This window comes from Tupaia chinensis, unplaced genomic scaffold, assembly GCF_000334495.1.
Source record: "Tupaia chinensis unplaced genomic scaffold, TupChi_1.0 Scaffold000647_1, whole genome shotgun sequence".
NCBI lineage: Eukaryota > Metazoa > Chordata > Mammalia > Scandentia > Tupaiidae > Tupaia > Tupaia belangeri.
This window is the reverse complement of record NW_006160168.1, coordinates 1,167,478-1,192,678: the sequence shown is the minus strand read 5'-3', so window position 1 is coordinate 1,192,678 and position 25,201 is coordinate 1,167,478. Positions and strand designations below refer to the sequence as shown.

The following is a 25,201-nucleotide window of genomic DNA, read 5'->3' as shown; positions in this document are numbered from 1 at the left end:
AGGCGGCATGCTGATGGTGTGATTTCCAGGAAAGCCAGCTGCCCTCTTAGAGACTATGGTGCAAATTAAAATTGAAAATTAAAAAATAAAGAACCAGAAATAAGAAACTATGATGCAATGAACATGAAGTAATTTTTGTGTCACTGTGCTCCCTGTTTATTCAAATATGGGCTATAATGTGTGTATATGTAAATTCATAAAAAAATAGGTGGTAATTTTACTGACTTTGGGGTAGTTCCATGGATCACATCAGAACTGTAGACTCTGAGCTTTGATCATACAGATTTGGGTTCAAATTTCAGCTCTGCAATGCCATTTAAATCCTGCTTTCTCATCTCTAAAATGAAGATAATATTTAACTCATAATTTGTATGGATCAAAGGAACAAATTTAGTGCTCTGAGTATACAGGTGTTTAGTGAACAGTCACTCTCAGTACTGGAAAGATTTGCCTGGGGAACGGATCCTGTAGATAACTCAAACTGGTCCATTCGAGTTTACGTGATTGCACACATACCGAGGTGGGTATTTTGATAAAGTTGAAGGATAGCTTGCTTTCTTTTTTCTTTTTGTGAGAATTATTTGTTTATTTAACTTTATTTGTTATTATTATTATTATTTAATTTGATGAGAGAGAGAGAGAGAGAGAGAAAGAGAGAGAAAGGAAACATGAGAAAGCAAGCTGTCAGGTCCAGGACTTGAACCGCAGTCAGTCATATGGGAGTCCAGTGCCCTTAACTGCTATGCCGTCTGTTGGCCCAAATAACTTTCTTTTTAATTAATTGTTTTAATCAGAACAATTTAAGTGGGACTGGCAGGTGGCATGGTGGTTAAGGACGCTGGATTCTCACATGGTCCACTGTGGTTCCAGTTCTGGACCTGACGGCTTGCTTTCTTACTTTCTCTCTCTCTGTCTCACTCTGTTCCTTTCTGGTCAAATTATAAATAAATATATATAAACTTAAATAAAATCATAAGGAAATAATAATAATGTAGAGAAACCTGGAAATTTTTTTCCTATGGGTTTGGGAAAGATCTGAGTAACAACAGGGTAGACTGTTTCACTAGGGAGGACTGTGGCTCTAGTTGCTTTTGTTATTTTTATTTTCACATGAGACCAAGTACAGAAATCAAAACAGTGTAATTATGATTTGCTAGCTGCCTCAATAAAGTGTTGTTCATATTAGCATAAATGTTTAGTGTTTAGAATGTAATCATTTTAGTTGAGAAGAAAAATGACTTTTTAATTACTTGCTAGCGGTTGCATGTGCTCACCAGAGAGAAACAGAGAGACAGAGAGAGAAAAGGAGAGCGAGAGAGGGAGGGAGGAAGTACTCTCTCATGGGATGTGGTCACATCGTAATTCCTTCTCTTCCGTTACTCTACCCTAATGGGATTTTGGACATGCACATCTGTGCTCCTGGTGTGTTTTTCAAGTCACCAGGGTTGGGATTCAAACTGGGGTGGACCATGTGGGATTGGGCTCCCTTAATGACTAGGCTATGGGGCCCACCCAAGGAAAATTGCTTTTTAAAAAAATAAAACTCTTAGAATAAGTTCAAGGGGCCAGTAGATAGTGTGGTGATTAAAGTTCTGGACACCCACATGACCACCTGTGGTTTGAGTCCCAGAACTGGCAGCTTGAAAATCACACCAGGCACACGTGTGTGCCTAAAATTTTGAGAGGAGAATGAGGGAGAGGAAAATGCAGACTGGCCATCCTCTTGTGGGGTGATTTCTCACTTTCCCTCTCTTTCTGTCTCTAGTGAGTACATGTGCCCTGTAGCCAAAAGCCTAAACAGGAAAAAAAAAAAAAAAAAAAAAAAAGAGTAAGTTTGAAACATGAGGTAAGGGTAATAACTTATAAAAGCAATAGGTTGAAATGTTTACTCAAATTTCACCATCACTTTTATATAAAATAGATCTTGTTTTACTCTAAAATAAAGTAAAAATGGCATTATTTGGTGACAGTCAAACACAGTAATATGCAAATAAGAAGCCTATTTATACTATACTTAAGAAACTATTGGAGCGAGCAGGTGGTATGGTGGTTAAGGGCACTGGACTCCCAGGTGGGTGACCCACGTTAATTTGATTTTCGAATCCCAGACCTGGCAGCTTGCTTTCTCACTTTTTCTCTCTCTCTCACACTCTATCACTCTCTGGTTAAATTAAAATTCATAAATAAATTGATAAATAAAGTTAAATAAAATAATTTTTTTAAAACAAAGAAAGTACATGAGGGAAGTTCAAAAAGTTCATGAAAAATGGAAGTTAAAGTATGAGTTCACTATGGTGCAAAATTTTTTCAAATCCATGCATACTTTTTTCATTATAAACATTTCCTAGGAACTATTTGAAATCGATGTAATAGTTGAGACGATGGAGTTTGAAGCCTGTTTAGCTCTGGGTGAAACTTAGCAAGAATCTCACTAACTTACCTATGTCTCTCAACCTTGGTTTCTTTACCTGTCAATGGAAGCAATGGTTATGTCTGCCTTAGACTGTTAGAATCAGAGGGGAAGTGTTAGTTACTATTACTTCCCTTGATTATTTTTTTAAAAAAGAATAATTTTATTTAACTTTATTTATTATTTATTTTAATTTGACCAGAGAGGACAGAGTGAGAGAGAGAGAGAGAGAGAGAGAGAGAAAGCAAGCTGCCAGGTCTGGAACTCAAACAGTGGTTGACCATGTGGAAGTCCAGTGCCCTTCACCACCATGCCACCTGCTGGTCCCTCTCAATGATGTTTTGATTCAAGTACTCATTTGTTAATTTAATTTTGCTTTTTTCCCCCGAATGCCAGTTTCATTTTCGTTTTTACTTTTGCTACATAGGATTAACCAATTCCTTGACTTCCGGACTCTGGATTGGGTTGAACAGTCTGAGTTTCAACAGTGGCTGGCAATGGAGCAGTGGCAGTCCTTTCCGATATTTGAACTGGTTGCCAGGTAGGTTTAAACCTGTCTGTGGTTGAGTTAATCCCTATTTAATTCATTTGAATACCATGAAGAGCTTTATTATCTCACACGCAGCTCTCAAAGAAAATAGGAGACTGCCAAATATAGTCCATTTTTATCTTGCTTTGAATCCACTAAGTAGATTTGAATATACTAAAATTGTAAGTTTATACCATCCTCTGGGGAAAAGAACTTATCTTCTAGGGTTATCATGAAAATCTAGGCAGGTCTTCATTTAAAGTATAAATTCTCAGAGTATCCTTGATTGGTTAGGTATTTATAGTCAAAAGCAAAATTTGTAGCTAATTTTAAATATAATTTACTAAATATATTGGATCGTCAGGAAAGTCATGACGTATTTTTCTAAGCAAAAGTTAAAGTATGAGTTCACTATGGTGCAAAATTTTTTCAAATCCATGCATACTTTTTTCATTATAAACATTTCCTAGGAACTATTTGAAATCGATGTAATAGTTGAGACGATGGAGTTTGAAGCCTGTTTAGCTCTGGGTGAAACTTAGCAAGAATCTCACTAACTTACCTATGTCTCTCAACCTTGGTTTCTTTACCTGTCAATGGAAGCAATGGTTATGTCTGCCTTAGACTGTTAGAATCAGAGGGGAAGTGTTAGTTACTATTACTTCCCTTGATTATTTTTTTAAAAAAGAATAATTTTATCTAACTTTATTTATTATTTATTTTAATTTGACCAGAGAGGACAGAGTGAGAGAGAGAGAGAGAGAGAGAGAGAGAAAGCAAGCTGCCAGGTCTGGAACTCAAACAGTGGTTGACCATGTGGAAGTCCAGTGCCCTTCACCACCATGCCACCTGCTGGTCCCTCTCAATGATGTTTTGATTCAAGTACTCATTTGTTAATTTAATTTTGCTTTTTTCCCCCGAATGCCAGTTTCATTTTCGTTTTTACTTTTGCTACATAGGATTAACCAATTCCTTGACTTCCGGACTCTGGATTGGGTTGAACAGTCTGAGTTTCAACAGTGGCTGGCAATGGAGCAGTGGCAGTCCTTTCCGATATTTGAACTGGTTGCCAGGTAGGTTTAAACCTGTCTGTGGTTGAGTTAATCCCTATTTAATTCATTTGAATACCATGAAGAGCTTTATTATCTCACACGCAGCTCTCAAAGAAAATAGGAGACTGCCAAATATAGTCCATTTTTATCTTGCTTTGAATCCACTAAGTAGATTTGAATATACTAAAATTGTAAGTTTATACCATCCTCTGGGGAAAAGAACTTATCTTCTAGGGTTATCATGAAAATCTAGGCAGGTCTTCATTTAAAGTATAAATTCTCAGAGTATCCTTGATTGGTTAGGTATTTATAGTCAAAAGCAAAATTTGTAGCTAATTTTAAATATAATTTACTAAATATATTGGATCGTCAGGAAAGTCATGACGTATTTTTCTAAGCAAAAATGAGTCATGACTTTTCTGACAACCCAATAGTAATATTATTATTATTGGTTTGATGCTACATCAGACTCATCATCATTCTTGAGAGGATGATCAAAGATCTATTTGTAAAACTTGACAAGGTGCTTTCAAATTATCGTATGACTGACCTTTGAATCTTTTGTCATAACTTTTTGAATCTTAAAATTTCCACTAGAAAGTGCCTATATATAACATACATGTTTATGGTGTATAATACACAACACTACAGTGATATTCAATTATTTTATACATACATATTTATGTCTACATACCTATGCATGCACACAATGAATTTAAGTGAACTGAAAATATTTGGGTTGGAGAATTTTTCATTATCTTGGGTCATGAGATATTTACAACATCACCATTACTGATACATTGACATAATTTTCTACTGGTTTTATTTATTTATTTATTTATTTGAGATGTTTTTGCTATAAGGGTGCATGTGCTCGCCAGGAAGACAGAGAGAGACAGAGAGACAGAAAGTGAGAAATCACCCCCCAGCGGGGATGGCCATACTACAATCCCTTCTCCTCCATTTTCCTCTCGGGATCTTGGGCACACACGCACACACACCTGGCATGAGTTTAAGCCACCGTGTCCGGGACTCGAGCTGCGGTCGACTACATGGGAGTCCAGCGACATAGCCATTACACTAACTGCTGGTCCCTCTTCTGTTTTTAATCTAACAGAGTTGGAGCAAAAATACTATCTCAGTCAGAGGTAATATTACATATCAGAATAAAGTTCATTAGCCCTGTCTTTGATGATTTATAGTCTGAAGAAGAACAGTTAGGGAATGATTAAAGCTTCAATGGCTTTCTAATTTTTTGGAGTACAGAAAATGCTGTCAATGAATTATTTATACATTGTTGTAACATACGAGTAACAGAACATAAAAGGAGACTAATTACTAAGTTTTATGTACAAAGCAACTATTACGAGAAAACAAAAAGACCAATGATATAATACTCATCTTGTCACCACTACCTACTGGTGTCAGTAGCTCTTGAGACCCTCTATTTCTATTATTTCAACTCCCTCAATTCCACCCCAGTACCAATCTTGGTTTGTTAGAGGAGAATGCAGCTAACAACTAGTAATGTCTGCAGTGGTGTGGGAATGAAGAAGAGTGTATATAGGTCACATCTTTATCAGTTCTGCTATGGGCAATACTGACAGGGTGTTCTTTTCATCAGTCAGTTCTTTTTTAAAGCTACTGAATGAAGTTTTTGCATTTTGCCTTAGAAATTTAAACTATCCATTTTCTATATTGACTTATTGTATTATAAAAAGAAAACTTTGGGACTGGCTCTGTAGCCTAATGATTAAGGGAGCTGGAACCCACATGCCCACCCACAGTTTGAATCTCAACCCTGGTGGCCTGAAAACTCTGGACAAGTAAGCAGTGATGGTGCTGATGAAAATACACTCCCTCAGTTGGCAGTGACAGCCATTGTTTTGTCCCTTCAAGGTATTAGTCTGGGATTAAAAAAGCAACAAAACAAAAAGGCATTTACCTTCCCTAGGCTCTTTTATGGAATATACTTTCAGTTCCTTGAGGAACAAATACTCCCCACTGATCAGGTAAGGACATTTTTCATAGATTTAACTTCCAACTCACATCTACTAAATATACTGTGCCAAACTAAAGGCTGAAACTCTTTGATGACTGAGTTTGTTCAGGTGTGTTTTAAAGGCCATTTAATCTTGCCATGCATTCAGACAGCTTAGGGGGCCTTTCTTGGGCAAACTGGCTAGGATACCCATGATGAGGCAAAACCACAGATTTGGTCTGACCCTGTGGTCTAGTGGTTAAGGTAGCAGAATTTTCATACAACCAACCATGTAGTTTGAATTCTGGCTCCAGCAGTTTTAAAAACACCCTAGATAGTGTGTGTGTGTGTTCTCTAAACAATGGAGATAGGAAAGACAAGGGATTGTGGAATGACCATACCCCATTGGGGGGATGCTTTCTCTCTTTCCTTCTTCTAGTTTTCTCTGGCAAACATTCAAGTCCTCTGGAAATTAAAAAAAAGAAAAAGGGACAACTTTGATAATACTCTAAAGAAATACTAAAATACAAGAGACTTTCTAGAGGATGTATTTTGGTTTGAACTAATTCTGTTTTACTGTGAAATTCCATTTTCAATGAATTCCTTCAATGCATGATGGTTATAGAGCTATTACTTGAATCTTGGAATGATAATCAACTTTCTTCATCTGGAATATGGGAAGTGCCTATTACTGCAAGGGAATATAAAATGTCCTTTTATTTAAATGGATGAATATTTAATTAATCTGTTTACCATTTAGTCAAATTAAATTTGGAGGATACCTATTGGCCCATTCAGATCTATAAACAGTCCTCATCATTTTATTAAAGGGTTAGAGTTTCTTTTTTGTTGTTAACTTATTATATGACATTAAGCAATTCATTATATTTACAATTCAACTTTGGGGTGAAGATTATAATATTTAATAACTTGTATTTTTAAAGTTCAGTGAGAAAATTCACGAGTTAGCTTTGGTAATGGTAAGAAATGAAAGTGGAATTTTAATGGAAAAGAAATAGGCATACTTCTCCTTAAACCAAATTCCTGAGAAGTAGTTAGAGGATTAAATCACCTTCTGAAATAGAGAGTATCTTCAAACTAAATTAGAATCTTGTGGAATATTAGAAACAGTTATTGTATAAATTGTTCTGTCAAGCATTTGATTGGGTGCTTACCAAGTAATTTATCCATTAAAAGAGATTTATATTTGAAGTGACGAATATGTCACGTAAGTGATGTACCAGTGTAATTTCAAGTGTATAATAACAATGGTAAGCATTTCAAGCATACTAGTTGATATCTTAAAATAGATAGTAGTGCTGTATTAATAAGTTACTAGTTAATATATTAATTAATAGCCAATAGCTATAAAATGTATTATTATATCTTAAAAATTTCTTCCTAGTATGGACATCTTTTTTGTAAGTTCAGCTATCTTGTTATTTTTGGTCATAGTGACAATTTTTTTTTTTGAGATTTTTGCTATAGGGTGCATGTGCTGGCTGGGGAGACAGAGAAACAGAGAAACAGAAAGTGAGAAATCAACCCCCTCCCCCAAGGGAGATGAGCACACTGTAATATTTTGTCTATCATTCTCTCTTCTTGGGATTGTGGGCATGCGCACACATGTGCCTAGCATGAGTTTCAAGCCACCAGGTTTAGAACTTGAACCACAGTTGACCACCTGGGAGTCCAGTGCCTTAACTACTATGCCACCTGTTGGTCCTCCATTGACACATTTTAAAAACATTTTTATACTTATTTCTAAGAATTATTTCTTGGCATTCTATTCAAATGACCTTCAATGTATAATTTTTTTTAATAAAGACTTTATGGAGCAGGTAATATGATTTCCATCTTGCAGGAAGTGAAAGTGAGGTTCAGGTACAGGTTATACACATGCTAAATGTCATGAAGATTTCTCAAGAGAACGTGGCTCATTCATCCTGTTGGCAGATGTGAGATGAGGCTTGTTTTTGACACACTGGTCTTACATTCACATATCAGGGTAACAAAAAGAATGGGAAATGTGAGTAACAGTGTAGTCACTGCATTAGTCACACTGACTATATCTGATACCTTGATTTCCGGTAAGAAGTGGATGAGAGGTCAGCAACTAAAAATATTCTTTAGGCAGCCAAATTGAAGATACTGAGGAAGAGTATTGGGTTTTGGAGTGGAGCATGTGGTCCTTTCAGCTCTTTTCATCCATTGTCTCACTCCCTTCCATTGTCTACTTTTCCCGTTTCCTCTCTCTAATTGGAGAAGTTTTCTCCATGACCACAGATACCCTCGTGTGGTCCTCATAGTTTGATTGACTTAGTTTTTTGGGTAGGCGTTGACTGTTTTTAACATGGCTGGTTGGGACATCATGTATTGTTCTTATTAGTTACTTCTCTGTGATATGTAATATTGGGTTGTTGGAAAAGTCATGATGCCTTTTTGCATAAAAAACATATATCATGACTTTTCTGACAGCTTCATATAACCCAGTGTGATGATTGTTCATGAATTAAGGCTTAGTTTTATTAGTTGATAATTAAAAACATCTTATTTCAAAGAAGAGTCTGCACTTCATGTCTGTGGATTCCATACCTGTACATCCAACCAACTGTGGACTGAATTATTGTGGGTTTAATTTCTGCAAGTGATGCGGACTTGACATCTGTGGATTTTGATACTGGAGGAGGTTTCCAGGGGATGATTGTCTACTTGTGTAATCAACCTGTTTTGACCTTAGAATGATCCAATCACAGGGAAACAATAGACACCGATCACATCCTTTGCTCTGCAGTCAGTAAACATTTACGTGTGAATGGGTAGCAAAAACAGAATGCAAATCCATTAAATCCCAAGGTTGAAGACTTGGAATGGAGGCTCTCCACTTGGAATGCCTATAACAAGTTTACTTTAACTTTTCCTTCTCCTCGCAGGAAGCCCATCAGGTGAACCTGGAAAGAGCTGTGTGTCACTAAATCCTGGAAAAAATGCTAAATGGGAAAATCTGGAATGTGTTCAGAAACTAGGCTATATTTGTAAAAAAGGCAACACTTCTTTGAATACTTTCGTTATTCCCTCAGGTAAGTGATGTAAAATGCATGAAGTATTAGACTTTAAAGGTAAACAAAATTACGGTTGCATTATAAACATTCTGAAATGACTCCAGAGGTTTGATTGATAATTTATGTTGAATGATATTCCTATAAACTTTGGGGTGGTTATTATCATGGGTTGTGAACATTTCCTGAGTGTGCTGTAGTATTTGGCATCGTGCAAAGCCTTTGACATAAATGAAAATTCTATCTTCCTTGCAGCCTGGTAAGGTAGCCATTATTAGTCACATGTTATAAATGAGGGAAAAGATATTCAGAGAAATATGTAAAATGTATGTATGATAAAACTGGAATCCAAGGTAAGAAATAATTATCTAAATGGAAAATTTCATTATGTCCTCACAGATCCATTTGGACTCTAGTGCTATTCAATGTATATCTTACACTGAAGTCTTTATAGAACAGATTACAATATCCAAAACACAGTAACTAAATTTTAAAAAGAAAAATTTGCCTGAGGGTATGTGTGCTCATCAGAGAAAAACAGAGAGACAGAAAGAGGGTATGGGTAAAAGCATGCCCCAATGTGGCATGGTCATACTGTCACCCCATGCAATTCCATCCCCCCATCCTCCTATCCTCTTCAGATGATAGATAGATGTATAGATAGATAGTGCATGAGAGAGAAAGAGATAGAGAGAGAAAAAGGGAGATAGAAAGGAAAAGTGAAAAATCTCCCCCTCCCAAGATGGATTACCACTCTGAAATCCCTTCTTCTCTACTCTCCTCTTGGGATTTTGGGCATGCATGCATACATGCCCAGGATGTTTTTCAAGTTGCCAGGTTCCGGACTCGAACCATGCAGTCAGTCATGTGGAATCTAGCTGTCTCAACCACCATGCCACCAGCTAACTCACATTTTGGGCACATACATACACATGCAACCAGTGTGTTTTTCAAGCTACCACAGCAAGGATTTAGACTGAATGGTTGGCCATGGGGGATCTGGTTTCCTTAACCACTGTGCTACAGGCCAGCACCATAGTAACTGAATTTTATATATAGATTAGATTCCAGAAAATAAATTAAATTCTACTATCCACGATAGTTCTATTAAGGGATTAAACTACTAAGGCAGAAATAAATTATTTCTTCAAATCGACAAAAAACAAGCTACATTTTTTTCTCCACTATTAGCTTTTTTTGGAGGAATAACTAATGCTTTAAATAGTTTTATTTATTTATTTTGCTTGGGAAATCAGTGGCATTCTTGACTTTTTTCTTAACTTGAAAAACAATTTCATTTATCTAAAAATGATATTGACATGGCTAAAATTTGAAAGGCACAAACTGTCAAATAATGTTTGCTTCTCATCTCTTTCCTTTAACACCCAGTTCCCTTCCTGGGTATATATCCTTACATAGTTATTTTACGTATGTATAAACAAACACGTTTGGAATTACTTTGTCTATTTTATACAAATGGCAGCATATTATTCATATATGTATACATATATTTTTTTACCCTAAATTATCCACTTAAAAACAATTTTAGACATCATGCCAGAGAGTACATAAATTACCTCTGAATTCTGCTCTTATTTTTGTGGCTGAACAAGAGCTGTTTATATAGGGATCATATATATGTTTGATAATATATATTCTATATGATAACATATATGTTTATAATAGATATGATTTAGATTTTTTCTATAGGGTGCATGTGCTTGCCAGAGAGACAGTAAGTGAGAAATCACCCCACCTCACAAGGAGAGATGGCCACGCTGCAATCCCTTCTCCTCTACTCTCTTCCTGGGATTCTAGGTGTGCATGGCCACATGCCCAGTGTAAGTTTCAAGCCACCTGGATCCAGGACTCTAACCACAGTCAGCCACGTGGGAATCCAGCACCTTGACCACTATAACACCTGCTTGTCCCTCATATGTTTTTGGCCACTCCTCTCTTAATGTATTTTTAGTTTACTTCTATTCTTATGATGACAAACAATTCTGAAGTGAATAACTTTATAGTATGTCACTTCATTCATGTGGTAATTCCTAGAGGTTGAGTTGCTGGAGCAGTGAGTAGGTGTATTTGCATGTCAGTAGATATAGATTTGGCCAAGATCTCCAATAGATATAGACAAGGGTCCAGGTTATTGGGTTTGATTATATTTGACAGGGTCATCATAGTGACTGTGGGCGTACTTTAAGGAGACCTCAATTGTTCTTGTATTTCATCTCTATTCCTCTTAAAGAAGAAATAGTATATTCTTCTTTCTTTGAAAGCTCATATAATTCTCTTTCAAAGACTTGGAACTGCCTCATTGGGAAACAGAAAGATAGCTATGTTTTAGTTTCTCTGATGCAGGAGGCAGAGTTCTGTAATGTGGTCTTAACTGTTTAATCCATAAGTTTTAGGTTCCTCTATAGAATGGAAATATTAATTCCTCTCTGTTCTGCAAAATCTTGTTCAGAGGGCCAAGTACTAAGTGAATTATTCTTGTTTTTCTATTATGTCTCCCTTGCTTCATTTCTAACCTTCACTTGATGCTGGTTTTTGAATGTCCCTATTTTTAAATTTTAAAATATTTAAAAAGTGCATTTGCTCAGTTTTTGAAGCCCTCAGTATTGGTTGACATTATTTTCAGTTTCCTAGGTAGCAAAATTAAAATAACCCACCAGAGGGCTCCAGAGCCATGCTGAAGTTTTTAATTTTTAATTTTTTGTAACCACTAGAAATGCACAGAATCTAAATTGTATTGAGGGAATAGAATTTTTTTAAAGAAGCATTTTTTTAAATTTTATAATAACACAGGTTTGGGCATCATGAATATTTTCTTGAATAATAAATGTGCATAGAATCCTGGGTTTAAACAAAGATGTTTCCTAGTCTCCATCTTTAAGGAGAGATAGGACTGATTCTCTACAAGAATTACAAAGACAGTTGCCCTGTATAGAATAGCCATTTGAGAACCTTATGATCAAGCTTAAATGTATAAAATGATCTTCATTTGGTAATATAGTCCCTTTCTAAGCAAGGTGTGTTCCCAAATTGCTGTTTGAGACAGTACTCTAAAATAATAGTAATAAACTCGGTTTAACAAATATAAATTCAATTCTTTTTCTCTACCAACACTCACAGTTTCTACTTTAAAGATCTTACCATCACTTTCCCCAGCTTATCACTATTAGAGTAAGTTCTTGGAATGCATAATAAAGATTATGAAATGTAACCAAAATTATTGGTAGCAATAATGAGGACGATTGTTTTAATTATGAAATCATTGTGTGTTTTTTGTAATTTATGAGGACATTATCTCTATTCTTTTCTAATTTAGAAGAATACAATGAGGATGAATAGTTTAATGTCAGTACCAGTATTCATAGTAACTTTTTTAAAAAAAATTACCAGAGGTCACATGTGTTCACCAGAGAGAGAAGAGGGAGAAAGCACCCCCGACATACACACACACAGAGACACATACACACAAAAGGGCATGATTATGATGCAATCCCTTCTCTTCCATTTATTCATCCTGTTGGAATTTTGGGCACACATGCACACATAACTGAAGTGTTTTTCAGGGCCCTGGGTCCAGGATTTGAACTGTGGTTGGTCATATGGTGTCCAGCTCCCTTAACCATTGATATGTGGAGCTAACTTTATCTAAAATTCTTTACATTGATAAATACATTGGTTCACGCAGTGATTTGCCTAGATGTGACTTGCCTAAGATCACACAACTAGTGGCAAATACAGGTTTTATCTGAAAGACTTCCAAATCTAAATCCTCTCCTAGCCACAACATCACATCATTTTTGGGGGAAGCAAGTAAACTGTGGGGGAAGCTCAGTTCAGAGGCACAGGTGATTGGCCCATGCTGCTATGGTTATGGAGGCTCCTGGTGGCTTCTTGCACCACCCTAATTCTACTCCTTGGAGACTTGATCTCCTGTCTTAGAGACTTATTCTTCTCCTACTGTCTTATGAGGATTGCCCTTCTTCAGAAGAGTGAATTGTTCCCCAGTGTCCTCAGAAAAAAAGGAAATGGAAATCTTTCAGGGGGTTTATTATACATAAACACATCAGGCTCCAGCATTTACGCCGTGCATACACAGTCCAGGTGTGCTGCTGGTGAAATGGAGGTAAAATTAGACAGCCTATTGCATCGTAGTGTAGTCTTGCAAATTTCTGAAAAGAGATTTCCCATTGGACTTTATTTATTTTATTTTTGAAGAGGTTTTTCTATAGGGTACGTGTGCTCTCAAGAAAGACAGAGAGAGACAGAGAGACAGAAAGCAAGAAATCATCCCCCAGGGGGGATGGCCATACCGCAATCTCCCTTCTTCTCCAGTCTCCTCCCGGGATCTTGGGCACACATGCACACACACCCAACATGCGTTTAAGCCACCGGGTTTGGGACTTGAACTGCTGTCGATTGCATGGGAGTCCAGCGACATAGCCCCAATGCCAACTGCTGGTCCCCACCCCCCCACCCTTTTGACTTTATTTTAAAGTACAAAGTAGGTTATTATTTTTTTTTTCAGTCTAAAAGACAAAGTAGACTGACTAGTATATCTTTTGTGATTAAATATACCAAAGCAGAAAACACAAATAGTACCTTTATTTACTCATAACCAGGAACTATTTCCCATATAGAATGATAGAAGTATTGTTATAGTTTTAAATAAGCCCTCTTTTTTAAAAATGTTTTTCAATTCCTCCCACTCTTTTTTCCCTCTAGAAAGTGATGTGCCTGTTAGCTGTCCTAGTCAGTGGTGGCCATATACAGGTAACTGTTACAAGATCCACAGAGAGAAGAAAATTCAGAGGGATGCCTTGACTGCGTGTAGGAAGGAAGGTGGTGATCTAGCAAGTATCCACAGCATCGAGGAATTCGACTTCATCATCTCCCAGCTCGGATATGGTGAGCTACCTGACTCTGGTTATATGCTTGACTCTAGTCTTCTCTCCACCTATCTCTGAAGAATGTAATTATTCATTTTAATTCAATAAGTAAAACATTTAAATGAAAAATGAAATGAACAATTTAATACCTTTAATAATAAATGCTAATTGTGCCTATGATGTGAAAATTGTACAATAATTTAAAGAATTCTGATTACTAAAAGATGCTTCAATTTCTTCTTCTGCTGTGTAATCATATGGATAGGTATTAAGTGTCATTTTCCCACACAAATTATATTCATATTAGTCTACTTAGGACTTGTCAACCAAGTCTGATTTTTGGAAATTACTTGTGTGTGTCTAGGTAAATGTATTTTTAAGTTGATTTCTTTCTTCTATGAGAGAAAGACAAGCACCCTCCACAAGGTCTCATCCTGAGATCGTCCCCCAGCCTTCCCAGCCAGCCAGGATCACAGGCTCATATACACGTGGTTGGCAGGTACAGCCCAACCCAGGAGATCCAAACTGATCTCCCATAGGGCTCCAGCTTCATGGCCATGTCTGCACATATGAGGAGATTTCACAAAGCTTGTGAGAAAACAAAATCAAAGTGTGAGATTATTTTGGTATAAAAATGCTTTGATTCATGCAGAGTTCTTTCTTAATATGCATTTTTATGGACATTTTTAAAAAAGGAATTATTTTATTTTATTAATCATCATTATAATTTTCATTTAATTTTGCTAGAGGGCATATGTGCTCACCAGAGAGAGACAAAGAGACAGAAAGAAAGTGAAAAAGCAAGCTACCAGGTCTGGGACTCGAACTATGGTCAAGTCCATTTGGTACCTTCACCATCACACTACCTGCTGACCCCTCCATGAACTTTTTGAAGACTGCCCCCCCTCACTGCTAACTCTTTCCATTGAACCATGAAGGACATGGACTGTTTTTTTTCTTTTTTTTTTTTTTTGAGTGATTAAGTGTTGAACTAAATCTTCTAAGTAAATTTACATCTAAATTATAGGCATACAATTTTTACGATACATAGAAAATATCCTAATAAGAAAAAACCAAGAAAGATGGGTACAATGAGTGGGGAATGCTTGTCCTGAAGAAGAGCAGGTTGAGAAACAACATAACGATAATGGGCACTCGGCTCTGCTCGTTGATGAAATGATGATCATTTTCATCTCCCCCTGATGAGGCTGCTGAGTAGCTGCAGCTGTTCTTCATTTCCACCCAGCAAAACAAGAGGAAATGGATGGTGGTGATGGTGCAGAGGGCTTCCTGACACATTGCCTAGAAATGGGTGGTGGGGGAGGGAGCAGTTCTCAAAGAAGAAGAAGATAAAGTAGAAGCAGAAAAAGATGGAGTGGACCCCAGAATGTTGTTACTCCCAACGTCTGTGCCCAGCGGACTCCATTCCCCTCTGTTTACCCCACTGAGTGTATGAACCATGCGAACATGTCCTGCAGCTTAGAAACACTTTCTTGATGATTCTACGTTTTAGTAGCCTTGAAAACTCAGACTAAAATGTAGTAAGGTAGTAACAATTAAAATACACTTATGTGTGTGTGTATATATATGTATATATATATATATATATATATATTATCACGTACTCTGGAATATCTGCAGATATTTTGTGTCCCCCCCTCCTAATGGGGCAAGGTCATGTTGAAATCCCTTCTCCTCCATTTCTCCTTTGTTTTGGTATTTGGGGCACACATGCACATGCATCCTGCATGTTTTTTAAGTTGTTGGGTCACAATTTGAACCACAGTTGATTGGTGTGCTCCAGCTCCCTTAACCACTAGGCTGTGTTGCTGGCCCCCTCAAGCTGAGATATTTTAATAACAGTTACTGAAGTTGATCATGATACTTATAGTAACTAGTAGAGGTAGCAAATATCAGTGGAAAAACAGTTAGTCAAGATGCTACATGACTGAAGTGGGAATTTTGATCTTCTTTCAAAAACGTGATAGTAATAGGAGAACCTACTATTTTTAGTGCTAGAGTTACTATGAGGAAGTTGAATGACACAGCTTGCTTTTAAATTCAACTTGAGGATGAGTAAATGAATTAGAAAACTTTTCATTAAAAATGATCAATAGGAATTCATCTAAAATAATATAACTATAAGCAAAATTGTAAAATTAAAACTATTGCTTCTAAATCAAAAGCCTAGGGGCCAGATGGTGGTGCAGCAGTAACACAATGCTCTGCAAGGCTGGACCCAAGTGGGAAGGTCCTGGGTTTGTATCCCGAGGCTGTCCTGTTCATGTCAGATGCGTGTGTGTGTGTGCCTGTGATCCAGACAGGCTGTGCTGGGGGTGGATTGTGACATGGGAAATCCTGTTGGGAATGCTTCTCTCTCTAGCTCTGTATTCTTCTCTGTCTCTATTATAGAAGAAATCATCTTTTTTTTTTTCCTGTTAAAAAAGCCTAGAAAAATCCCTTTAGTTAGTTGTAATATTTTTATATCAATCATGGAAACATATTTCAAGTGTATTAATTGGGACCTACTCATGTCAGTTACTATTATTTTCACAAAGATGACTTCCCTGATTTATGAAATCAGTCTAACAACTTTACATTCACATATTATATATATATATATATTTTTTTTTTTTTTTTAAAAGGATTTTTTCTTAGAAGCTAAAGACCCTTTTTTTTTTAAAGAGATTCTTGCTATAGGGTACATGCACTCATCAGAGAGACAGAGAAAGACAGAGAGACAAGACAGAAAGTGAGAAATCACCTTCTAGGAGAGATGGTCACACTGCAATCCTTTCTCCTCTTGGGATTTTGACAATTACATGTCACTCTCCTCTTGGGATTTTGGGCATGCATGCACATGTACCTGGCATGAGTTTCAAGCTGCTGAGTTCAGGACTCGAACCATGGTTGGCCATGTGAGAGTCTGACGGTGTAACTGGTACATCATCTGCTGAGCCCCACATTATATATTTTGTAGGACCAAGGTTGAAATTACAAAAGCTATAGAAGGAGAACAGTTGAGTGAGAAAAATCTGTTAGAAAGCTGTGAGTGCTGTGGTATACTTGTAGGCCTTGGGAGTTTAGCTTGTCATTGGTCTTCAACCAAAATCCCTTAGGGGTACATGAGGTCACTTGGAAGCCTGTATCTGTTACTCAGAAGATCATGATCTGTCAAATCAAGTGAAAGAAAAAGGGGATCGTTTGGCAATATCGTTCCTACTTTGTGACTCTGGAAACATCTGCTGAGGCTGGCATGAGGCCAGCCGAAGACTTCTCCAAAAGTAAAGTTGAGTGACAGCTTTTAGGAGGAAGAGACTAAGCCACTTAGGGAATCCTGATATAGTGCAGTATTTTTCTCAATTTATACCACATCATCTTTACCATTCTTTGGTGTGTATTTAAAGAACATCTATCAACCATTCAGGATAAAATCCCCAGGCAAGTAAATTGAATAGATATTGAGTGGTGTATTGTTGAAATTTTCTAATACGCAAAATTTTATGTTTTGTTCATAAAATCATCATTTAAATCATTGCACCTTTCCCTTTTTTGTGATTTTATAATTTGTTTAGAATAGCTTATAAAATCAGTAATGTTCTCTGTAGAATTTAAAAGCAAAATGATCACATTTTAAATCTATAAGCGTGCTTCTACAATTCATGAATAAATGCATACTATAAAAAAATTGCAAATGGATTTAAGGACCAGCAGATGGTGTAATGATTACCTAGATGGATATATTCCCATGTAGTTGACCACTGTTCACTTCCAGGCCCAGCAGCTTAAAACTCACTCCAGGTGCGTGTGTGTGAGTGTCCAAGATCCCAAGAGAAGAATGGAAGAGAAAAGACTGTGGTGTGGCCATCTCTCCTGGGGGATGATTTCTCACTTTCTGTCTTTGTCTGTCTCTGTCTCTCTGGTAAACGCATATATCCTATAGCAAAAATCTCACTCAAAAAAATTACGAATGGATTTAAAAATATTTTGCACCGAAACCATTTGCCAGAAGACACATGTATGTGTAGAGGCAGAGAGTGAGAGAAGAGAGAGAGAACACCTCTCAATGGGCATGGTTACGTTGTAATTTCTCCTTCATTTCTTTATCTTATCAGGATTTGGGGTACAAACACATCCTCACCCTACATATTTTTCAAGGTGCTGGGACCAGGATTTGAACTGTGGTTGACCATGTAATGTGCCTTCCTCCCACAGCACCCAGCCACTGCACTGTTAGGGTGGCCTTCTACAACCTTTTTTTCTTTTTTCTTTTAAAGACCCTTTGTATATCAGTTGTTTGGGTTTTACTCTTGTTACTTGAGTTTCCTTGGTATTCCATGATGAAAACTATTACAGATCTACCTATATTTTTAGACTAATGAATAAATGCCAAATGTCAGGAGCCAGCCTAACTCCTCGGTTCATATTTCTCTCACTGTCTAAGTAATTACTATTTCTAATACAGTGATGGAACTTTAACAAAAGCACCTAGAATGATCCTGATAACAACAGTCAATAGAATAGAAGTGGTTTTAAATTTCTGTTACTATAAAACATTCATAAGACTTCATTATAGTCAAATAAATTTATATAGACTATCATATTTACATAGACTACCATATTTCCAACAACATAAGTGTGGTTGGTATAATTATTTATAATGGGCCAGCAGGTAGCATGGATGTTAAGGTATTGGATCCCACATGGCCACTGAGTGGTTTGAGGCCAGGCCTAAGAGCTTGAAAGTCATACCAGTGTGTGTGTGTGTGTGTGTGTGTGTGTGTGTGTGTGTGCCCCTAGTCCTGAGAGGAGACTGGAGGAGAAGGGATTGTGGTATAGGCATCTCCCCTGGAGGGTGATTTCTCAATTTCCCCCTCTCTCTCTCCCTTATCTTTCCCTCTCTGTCTCTCTGTCTCTTTGTGGCGAGCACACATGCTCTATGTGTGTGTATACATGTGTATACTTTGCATGTGTGAATATGTATGTATGTAGAAAGTCTGATTTATCACATATATATATACACATATGTAGATAGATATAGATAGTGTATGTATAGCAAAGCAAAACAAAAAGCATTTGTAACAGAAAACAAGCTGCATAAAATAGAGAGTTATAATAGATCTACCTCAATTTCATCCTCACAATTTCCAGGAAATATAATTTGTAATAATGTAACTGAAGAGCATAGTTACACTCACAGTGTGGAAGCACATTACATGTCCTACAACTGACAAGGCAAAGTGTAGTCCATATCTAATCTGCAGCACGGAGGGCCGATAAGCGCTCAAGAGGGTGGTCCGTGGCGATAGTTGGACTATCGAGGGCGCAGAGCTGTGTGATAGAGCCGAGTTCCTTCCTCTCTGACACCTCCTGGCTAGGGAAAGCCACTTTGTATACGCTACTTTTGTGTTTTCTTCCTATTTAGAACCAAATGATGAGTTGTGGATTGGCTTAAATGACATCAAGATTCAAATGTACTTTGAGTGGAGTGATGGGACCCCTGTGACATTTACCAAATGGCTTCGAGGGGAACCAAGCCATGAAAACAACAGGCAGGAAGACTGTGTTGTGATGAAAGGCAAGGTAAGGCAGCTTTAAGTACTCATGGAGGCATGGGAGTCTGCCTTCAGCCCCACTTACGGTATACCTTTTAGATGACTTCGATCCTAGGTAAATTGATACATGTCAAAGTTGACTCAAAATTCAAATTCAGCTTATTGGATCTCTCTCAGTTGTCCAGCAAAGTCAAATTGTCCAGAGGATCACAAAAGCAACAGACAGAAACTTTTGGTTCATAGATGAAATTAAGCAATAACAAATATTCATATTCATGTGTTGGGCCTTAAATATACATATATATGTGTATGTGTATATATACTTCACATGTGTGCATATATATGTATGTAGAAAGTCTGATTTATCAACTATATATATAGATAGATAGATATAGTGTATTATACAGATAAATAAGTTGATTCCCAAAATCAGAGCTCTTCAGCTAGTTACTCTGAGTGGCATTTGACCTAGTTAGGCCTGTTCTAGGTTCCCCAGCCTAGAATCTGTGTTTGGAAAGCTGCATTCATTTTCTCTCTGGTTATATGGAGATAAAGAGTGAAATGATTTACCAGCTTTCATGTTCTAAATATGACCTTAATGATTAAACAATATCATCAAATAAACTTTTGGTAATATAAGATGAATATGATGGTTAAGAAGCTAGATTTTGCTCTATGACTTATTTGCAAAATGGAGATAATAATTATACCCTGCTCGTATGCAGATATGAGGATTAAATATGTTAATACGTATTTTATGCACAGTTCTTGGCCCGTATGTATTATTCAATTAATATTAGCTACTATTCTTTTTTGTGGGTTTTTTGTTGTTGTTGTTGTTGCCATGATTAGAGTAAGTAGGGCTGGCTCTGTGACTAGTGGTCAAGGCAACTGGATCCCGCATGGCCAACCCTGTGGTTCAAGTCCTGAATTCGGTGGCTTGAGTGACACACTGTGTGTGTGTGTGTGTGTGTGTGTGTGTGCCCCAAATTCTGACAGAATGGAGAAATGGAGGAGAAGGGATTGCAGTGTTACTATTCCCAGTGTGTAGAGGATCCTTTCTTCCTGTCCTTCTCTCTGTCTCTTCTTTCTCTTTCTCTCTCTGGAAAACTTAAAAATAAAAAAGAGTAGGTGTTGTCTATCCAAACAGTAGGCAGAAAAAACCAGAGCATGTCCTGCTTGTCAAGAGTTGGGGAAACGGTATGGCTGAAAGCTGTGGAGTTAGAGGTCTAAGGGTGGTGGAACGTGAGTACTGAGGGTCAAGAAACATGTATGATCTTGGGAGTGGCAAGACTATGTTTTCAATGTACAAATGCCATTCTGGCCAAAGGGTTGAGTACCAGATTGCAGTGGCATGAGACCAAGTGAGAGATGAGAAAGTAAAAGCAGACAATACAGAAAGTGTTTTTCAAGATGTTTAGCAGGTAAAGGAAAGAGAAGAGAGATAACATTAACGTGAAATCTCCAAGAGGGAAAGGGTGGAATTTGAACCAAAATGGAAGGTTGAGTGTCAGGTCCAATAAGACATGCATCAATAGAGAAAGAAGAAAAGGAGGAAAGATGACTGGTTTCAGGTGTGGTTTTGTTGTTGTTGTTATTTTTTTGTTTGTTTTGTTTTTGGAGAGGTTTTTGCTATAGGGCGCGTACGCTTGCCAGAAAGACAGAGAGAGACAGAGAGATAGAAAGTGAGAAATCACCCCCCGGGGGAGATGGCCATGCCGCAATCCCTTCTCCTCCATTCTCCTCTTGGGATCTTGGGCACGCATGCACATGCGCCTGGCGTGAGTTTAAGCCACCAGGTTTGGGACTCGAACCACGGTCGACTTCATGGGAGTTCAGCGACATAGCCATTACGCTAACTGCTGGTCCCTTCTCAGGTGTGTTTTCAGGGTGAATGTGTTGGATGAGGGAATTTTGTCTGCATGGTTTATATGCGCTTGGCTGTAGACAGCTGATTGTGGAGGTCCAGGAGGGAGGTATATTGAAACCTCCTTATGAGCACCATCATTTAAGGACTTGAAAGCATTTTTAATTTCTCTCTAGATCCTTCTGAACCATAGTTTGGACATGTAAGATATTAAAATCACATGAGGTCTACAACTTTTTGACATCTTTGTAGCCATAGTCTAACTTACTATTAATATTTACATGCATATGTAAAATGTCAATTCACATTTCCTTTCTGTAGATGCCATTGAATAACCTTGGATTTTAGTTTTTCATCTTAGAGACACAAATACAAAAAAATAGCGTCAAAGTTAAGCAACAAATAAATCGGTTTTTAAATTGTTTTCTCTCTTTCCTCTCTGCAGGATGGGTACTGGGCAGACCGGGCCTGTGAGAGGCCCCTCGACTACATTTGCAAGATGAAATCACAAACGCAAGGTCCAGGAATAGTGGAAATAGAAACAGGCTGCCAGAAAGTGAGTACATAGTGTACACAGTGCTTTAGGATCAGCAAATTTTATTTGATAACAGTTGGCTTGATTTTTTTGTAGGTGAAAATGCTTTGTTATCATCACCGCCAAATGTTTCAATGATCTAAATGTGGTTTATTGCTAGTGTTGGGGATCCCTGTTCTTCCTAAAGTTGTCCTAATGTATTCCTTCTGGCTAATATAGTGATGCACACCATCACTGGCTTTTTTCAGAATGTCACGGGATAGGGAGTGAGAGAACAGGTAACCAAATACATGCAGAATGGAACTTGGGTATGGCAGGTTATGGGAGAAGGTGTCATCAGGTGTCGGTAGTCTCTGATCCTAGGTTGTCAGGAACGTTTCCAGAAGAAAACGTCAAGTTACTGATAGCAAACTACTCATAGTCATTTTTTCCCATTTGTAATACACACACACACACACACACACACACACACACACATATACACACATATAGAAATATGTATTTTAAAGTTTATTTCTTTTTCTTTTGGAGAGGTTTTTGCTAAAGGGCACATGCCCTTGCCAGAAAGAGAGAGAGACAGAGAGACAGAAAGCAAGAGATCACCTACCCCCCCAGGGGGAATGGCCACGTCACAATCCCTTCTCCTCCATTCTCCTCTTGAGATCTTGGGCACGCATGCACACATGCCTGGCGTGAGTTTTAAGTCACCGGGTAGAGGACTCAAACTGCGGTTGACTACATGGGAGTCCAGTGACATAGCCATTACGCCAACTGCTGGTCTCCTAAAGTTTCTTCCTTACATGAGAGAGAGATACAGGACCTCCACAAGGTCTTCACTCCTGATCCACTAACAAGTAGTCTCAGCTGACTGAGATTATAATGTCCTCGGGGATGTCCCAGGACATGAACCTGGGATCTTTCCCATACGGATCTGGTTGCATTCCCACTGTGCCGTCACTTAGCTCCATTAATGCACTTCTGAGGAGCCTTCTGGTGGGGATTCTTTTCAGCAGATCACTGCAGTGAGAAGCAGGGAACCTAGACTGGGACTGACAATAACTCAGGTGAAGGGAACACAGTCACAAAAGCCTGTCATGCTTTCACATCACCCTCGGCACGGGACCTCTCCCTACAGGCCTCATTGTTCTTTGTGGATACATTGTCTTTCTGAAATAATTTTTAAAGCATGCAGCAATTATGAAAACATAAGGTTTCTGGTCACTGTTTTCACGTTTCATTGCTGAGTTGCTCATCCTGTTGCTTAGTCCTTTCTCACTTCTTTTGAGTAAAAATAAAGTAGCAAATAATTCTCTTTCCAGGAATGTTTTGTGGCAGTCACATAATCATATAATGAACATCAGGTGGAGAATTCATGAAGCAAAAAGAAAGAGTAGGGCCAGCTCTGTAGTGTAGTGCTTGGGTACTGCACACAGGAAGCTGGATCCCACCTGGTTGGTTAGAGTTCAAGTCCTGGCTCCGTTGACATGTTGGTGCGCACACTCACATAGCCAGAATCCTGATAGGAGGGAGAATTGTGGAGCAGCCAGGTCCTTTTGAGGAGGTGCCTCCCCTCTCTCTCTTCCTTTTGCTCACATACCTGTGACATTAAAAAAAAAAAAGAAAGAAAAATAGAACCGATAACAGAAAAGAAGAAAATATTACAGATGTGAAGGAGATTAGGGATGATGAAAATTTCTCTCCTCATTCTGGAAACGTCAGCTCAGAGAAGCTGCACAGGTTTCTTAGACTTAAAGGGCAGAGCCATCCCCAAGGCCTCACTGCTCTGTTTCGCTACCAGTGTATTTGCATAATCTTTGTCTGCCAGACACATACACAAGAGATTGTATATTATTGTCGTCGTCTAAAATAATGATGTCCTTAAGTTTTTGTTACTTCTACATAATTCAAGTTTTATATCTTTTAAATTTTTATTGTCATGTATCTATAATCTCTGATAATAGTATAATTTAACCATTAGGATGATGAAAATAAGAAAAAAAACACCCATTTATCAAGTGACGTTATCATTACGTTCTAATGAGCATATAGGATACATTTCATAATCCTAATTAGAGAGAAGGTAACTAAAACTCAGAGAGATTAAATAATCTGGCCACTTTAAAAATACTTGTTCTAGGAAGTGACTTCCTCAGAGGGTTTGGAAGACTACACCAAAAATGTGTCTCCAGCAAAGGAAATAATAATAATGTTCTTTCTGGGCCTGGGCACGTGGTAGCAGTGGGAGTCTTTCAGAGAATTCCAAACCACTTGGTTGTTGTCACAAACAAAAAGAATTAAATTTTCAACTCAGTGCTACCAGTGTGGGATTCTGTAAACTAAGAAATTAACATGACATGGTTTTGAGTTGCTAATAGTCCAGGATGAATGACTGATGCAAATATAAATCCCCGATAGTAAAAAGTTCCATTTTCCAGGCTGAGAGAATCCCAGAGATAAGTTTGACACCCCAAATGATAAAATATACCACTAGCATCTTCACAGGAAGAAATTAATATATAGAATGTTATAGAATGTTCAGACAAATGTGCTTTGAAGTGCTTAGGAAAAGAAACAGTGGAATTGAAACTTGAATCCGTCATTAAGTTTTAGGTATTGTTTTCATTACGATGTAATCCAAAATACTTTTATCTCCTGTAAGATGTTTTTGACCCAGGAGAGTGTGTATGTGTGTTTGCATGTGTGATGGCAGTGGCAGAGGTTTTTGTGGTCGTGATCAGTGGTGGTAAAGGTTTGTTTTATAGTTTCTAAATGTTTGGGGAGTACTACTGATTTTAATTTCACAGTATTGTGATCATATAGGCTGCTTTATTTGTTGAGATTTTTCTTATGGCCTAGTTCGTACTCATTTTCTATAAATATTCTATCTGTGCTTCAGCAAACTGTTTCTGATTATTGGGTCTGGGGCTATTGATATTGATTAGATAAAACTTAGCAATTGTATTAGTCTACATTCATCATATTTTATGTGCTTAGCCAAATTTTTTTTATAATTCTGTCAGTTTTTTTCTTTATATACATTTAGGCTATGTTGTTATATCTTCCTCATGAATCATTCTTTTAATTATGATGTAATTATTAATACTTTCTCATTTATTTATTTATAATCATCATTGTAAATCTCTAAAGAATATATATACAACATGATTTTTCAAAGTCTGCATGTAGTATATTACCATGAAATCAAGGAAATTACAATATATATATATATTTTTTTCTTTTTTTTGGAGAAGTTTGTGCTATAGGGTGCATGCGCTCGCCAGAAAGAGAGAGAGAGACAGAGAGACAGAA

General features: G+C 37.5%; 1 protein-coding gene across 1 annotated transcript in view; it reads left to right on the top strand.

Moving 5' to 3' along the window:
* The window catches only part of MRC1 (mannose receptor C-type 1), a 119,037-nt gene that overhangs the window by 37,046 nt on the left and 56,790 nt on the right, over positions 1-25,201 (top strand). Inside the window, exons 5-9 of the mRNA XM_006159739.3 lie at positions 2,838-2,951; positions 8,906-9,052; positions 13,772-13,954; positions 19,361-19,518; positions 21,803-21,913. Coding sequence (XP_006159801.1) covers positions 2,838-2,951; positions 8,906-9,052; positions 13,772-13,954; positions 19,361-19,518; positions 21,803-21,913 — 713 coding nt within the window. The remainder of the gene's footprint in view (positions 1-2,837; positions 2,952-8,905; positions 9,053-13,771; positions 13,955-19,360; positions 19,519-21,802; positions 21,914-25,201) is intronic.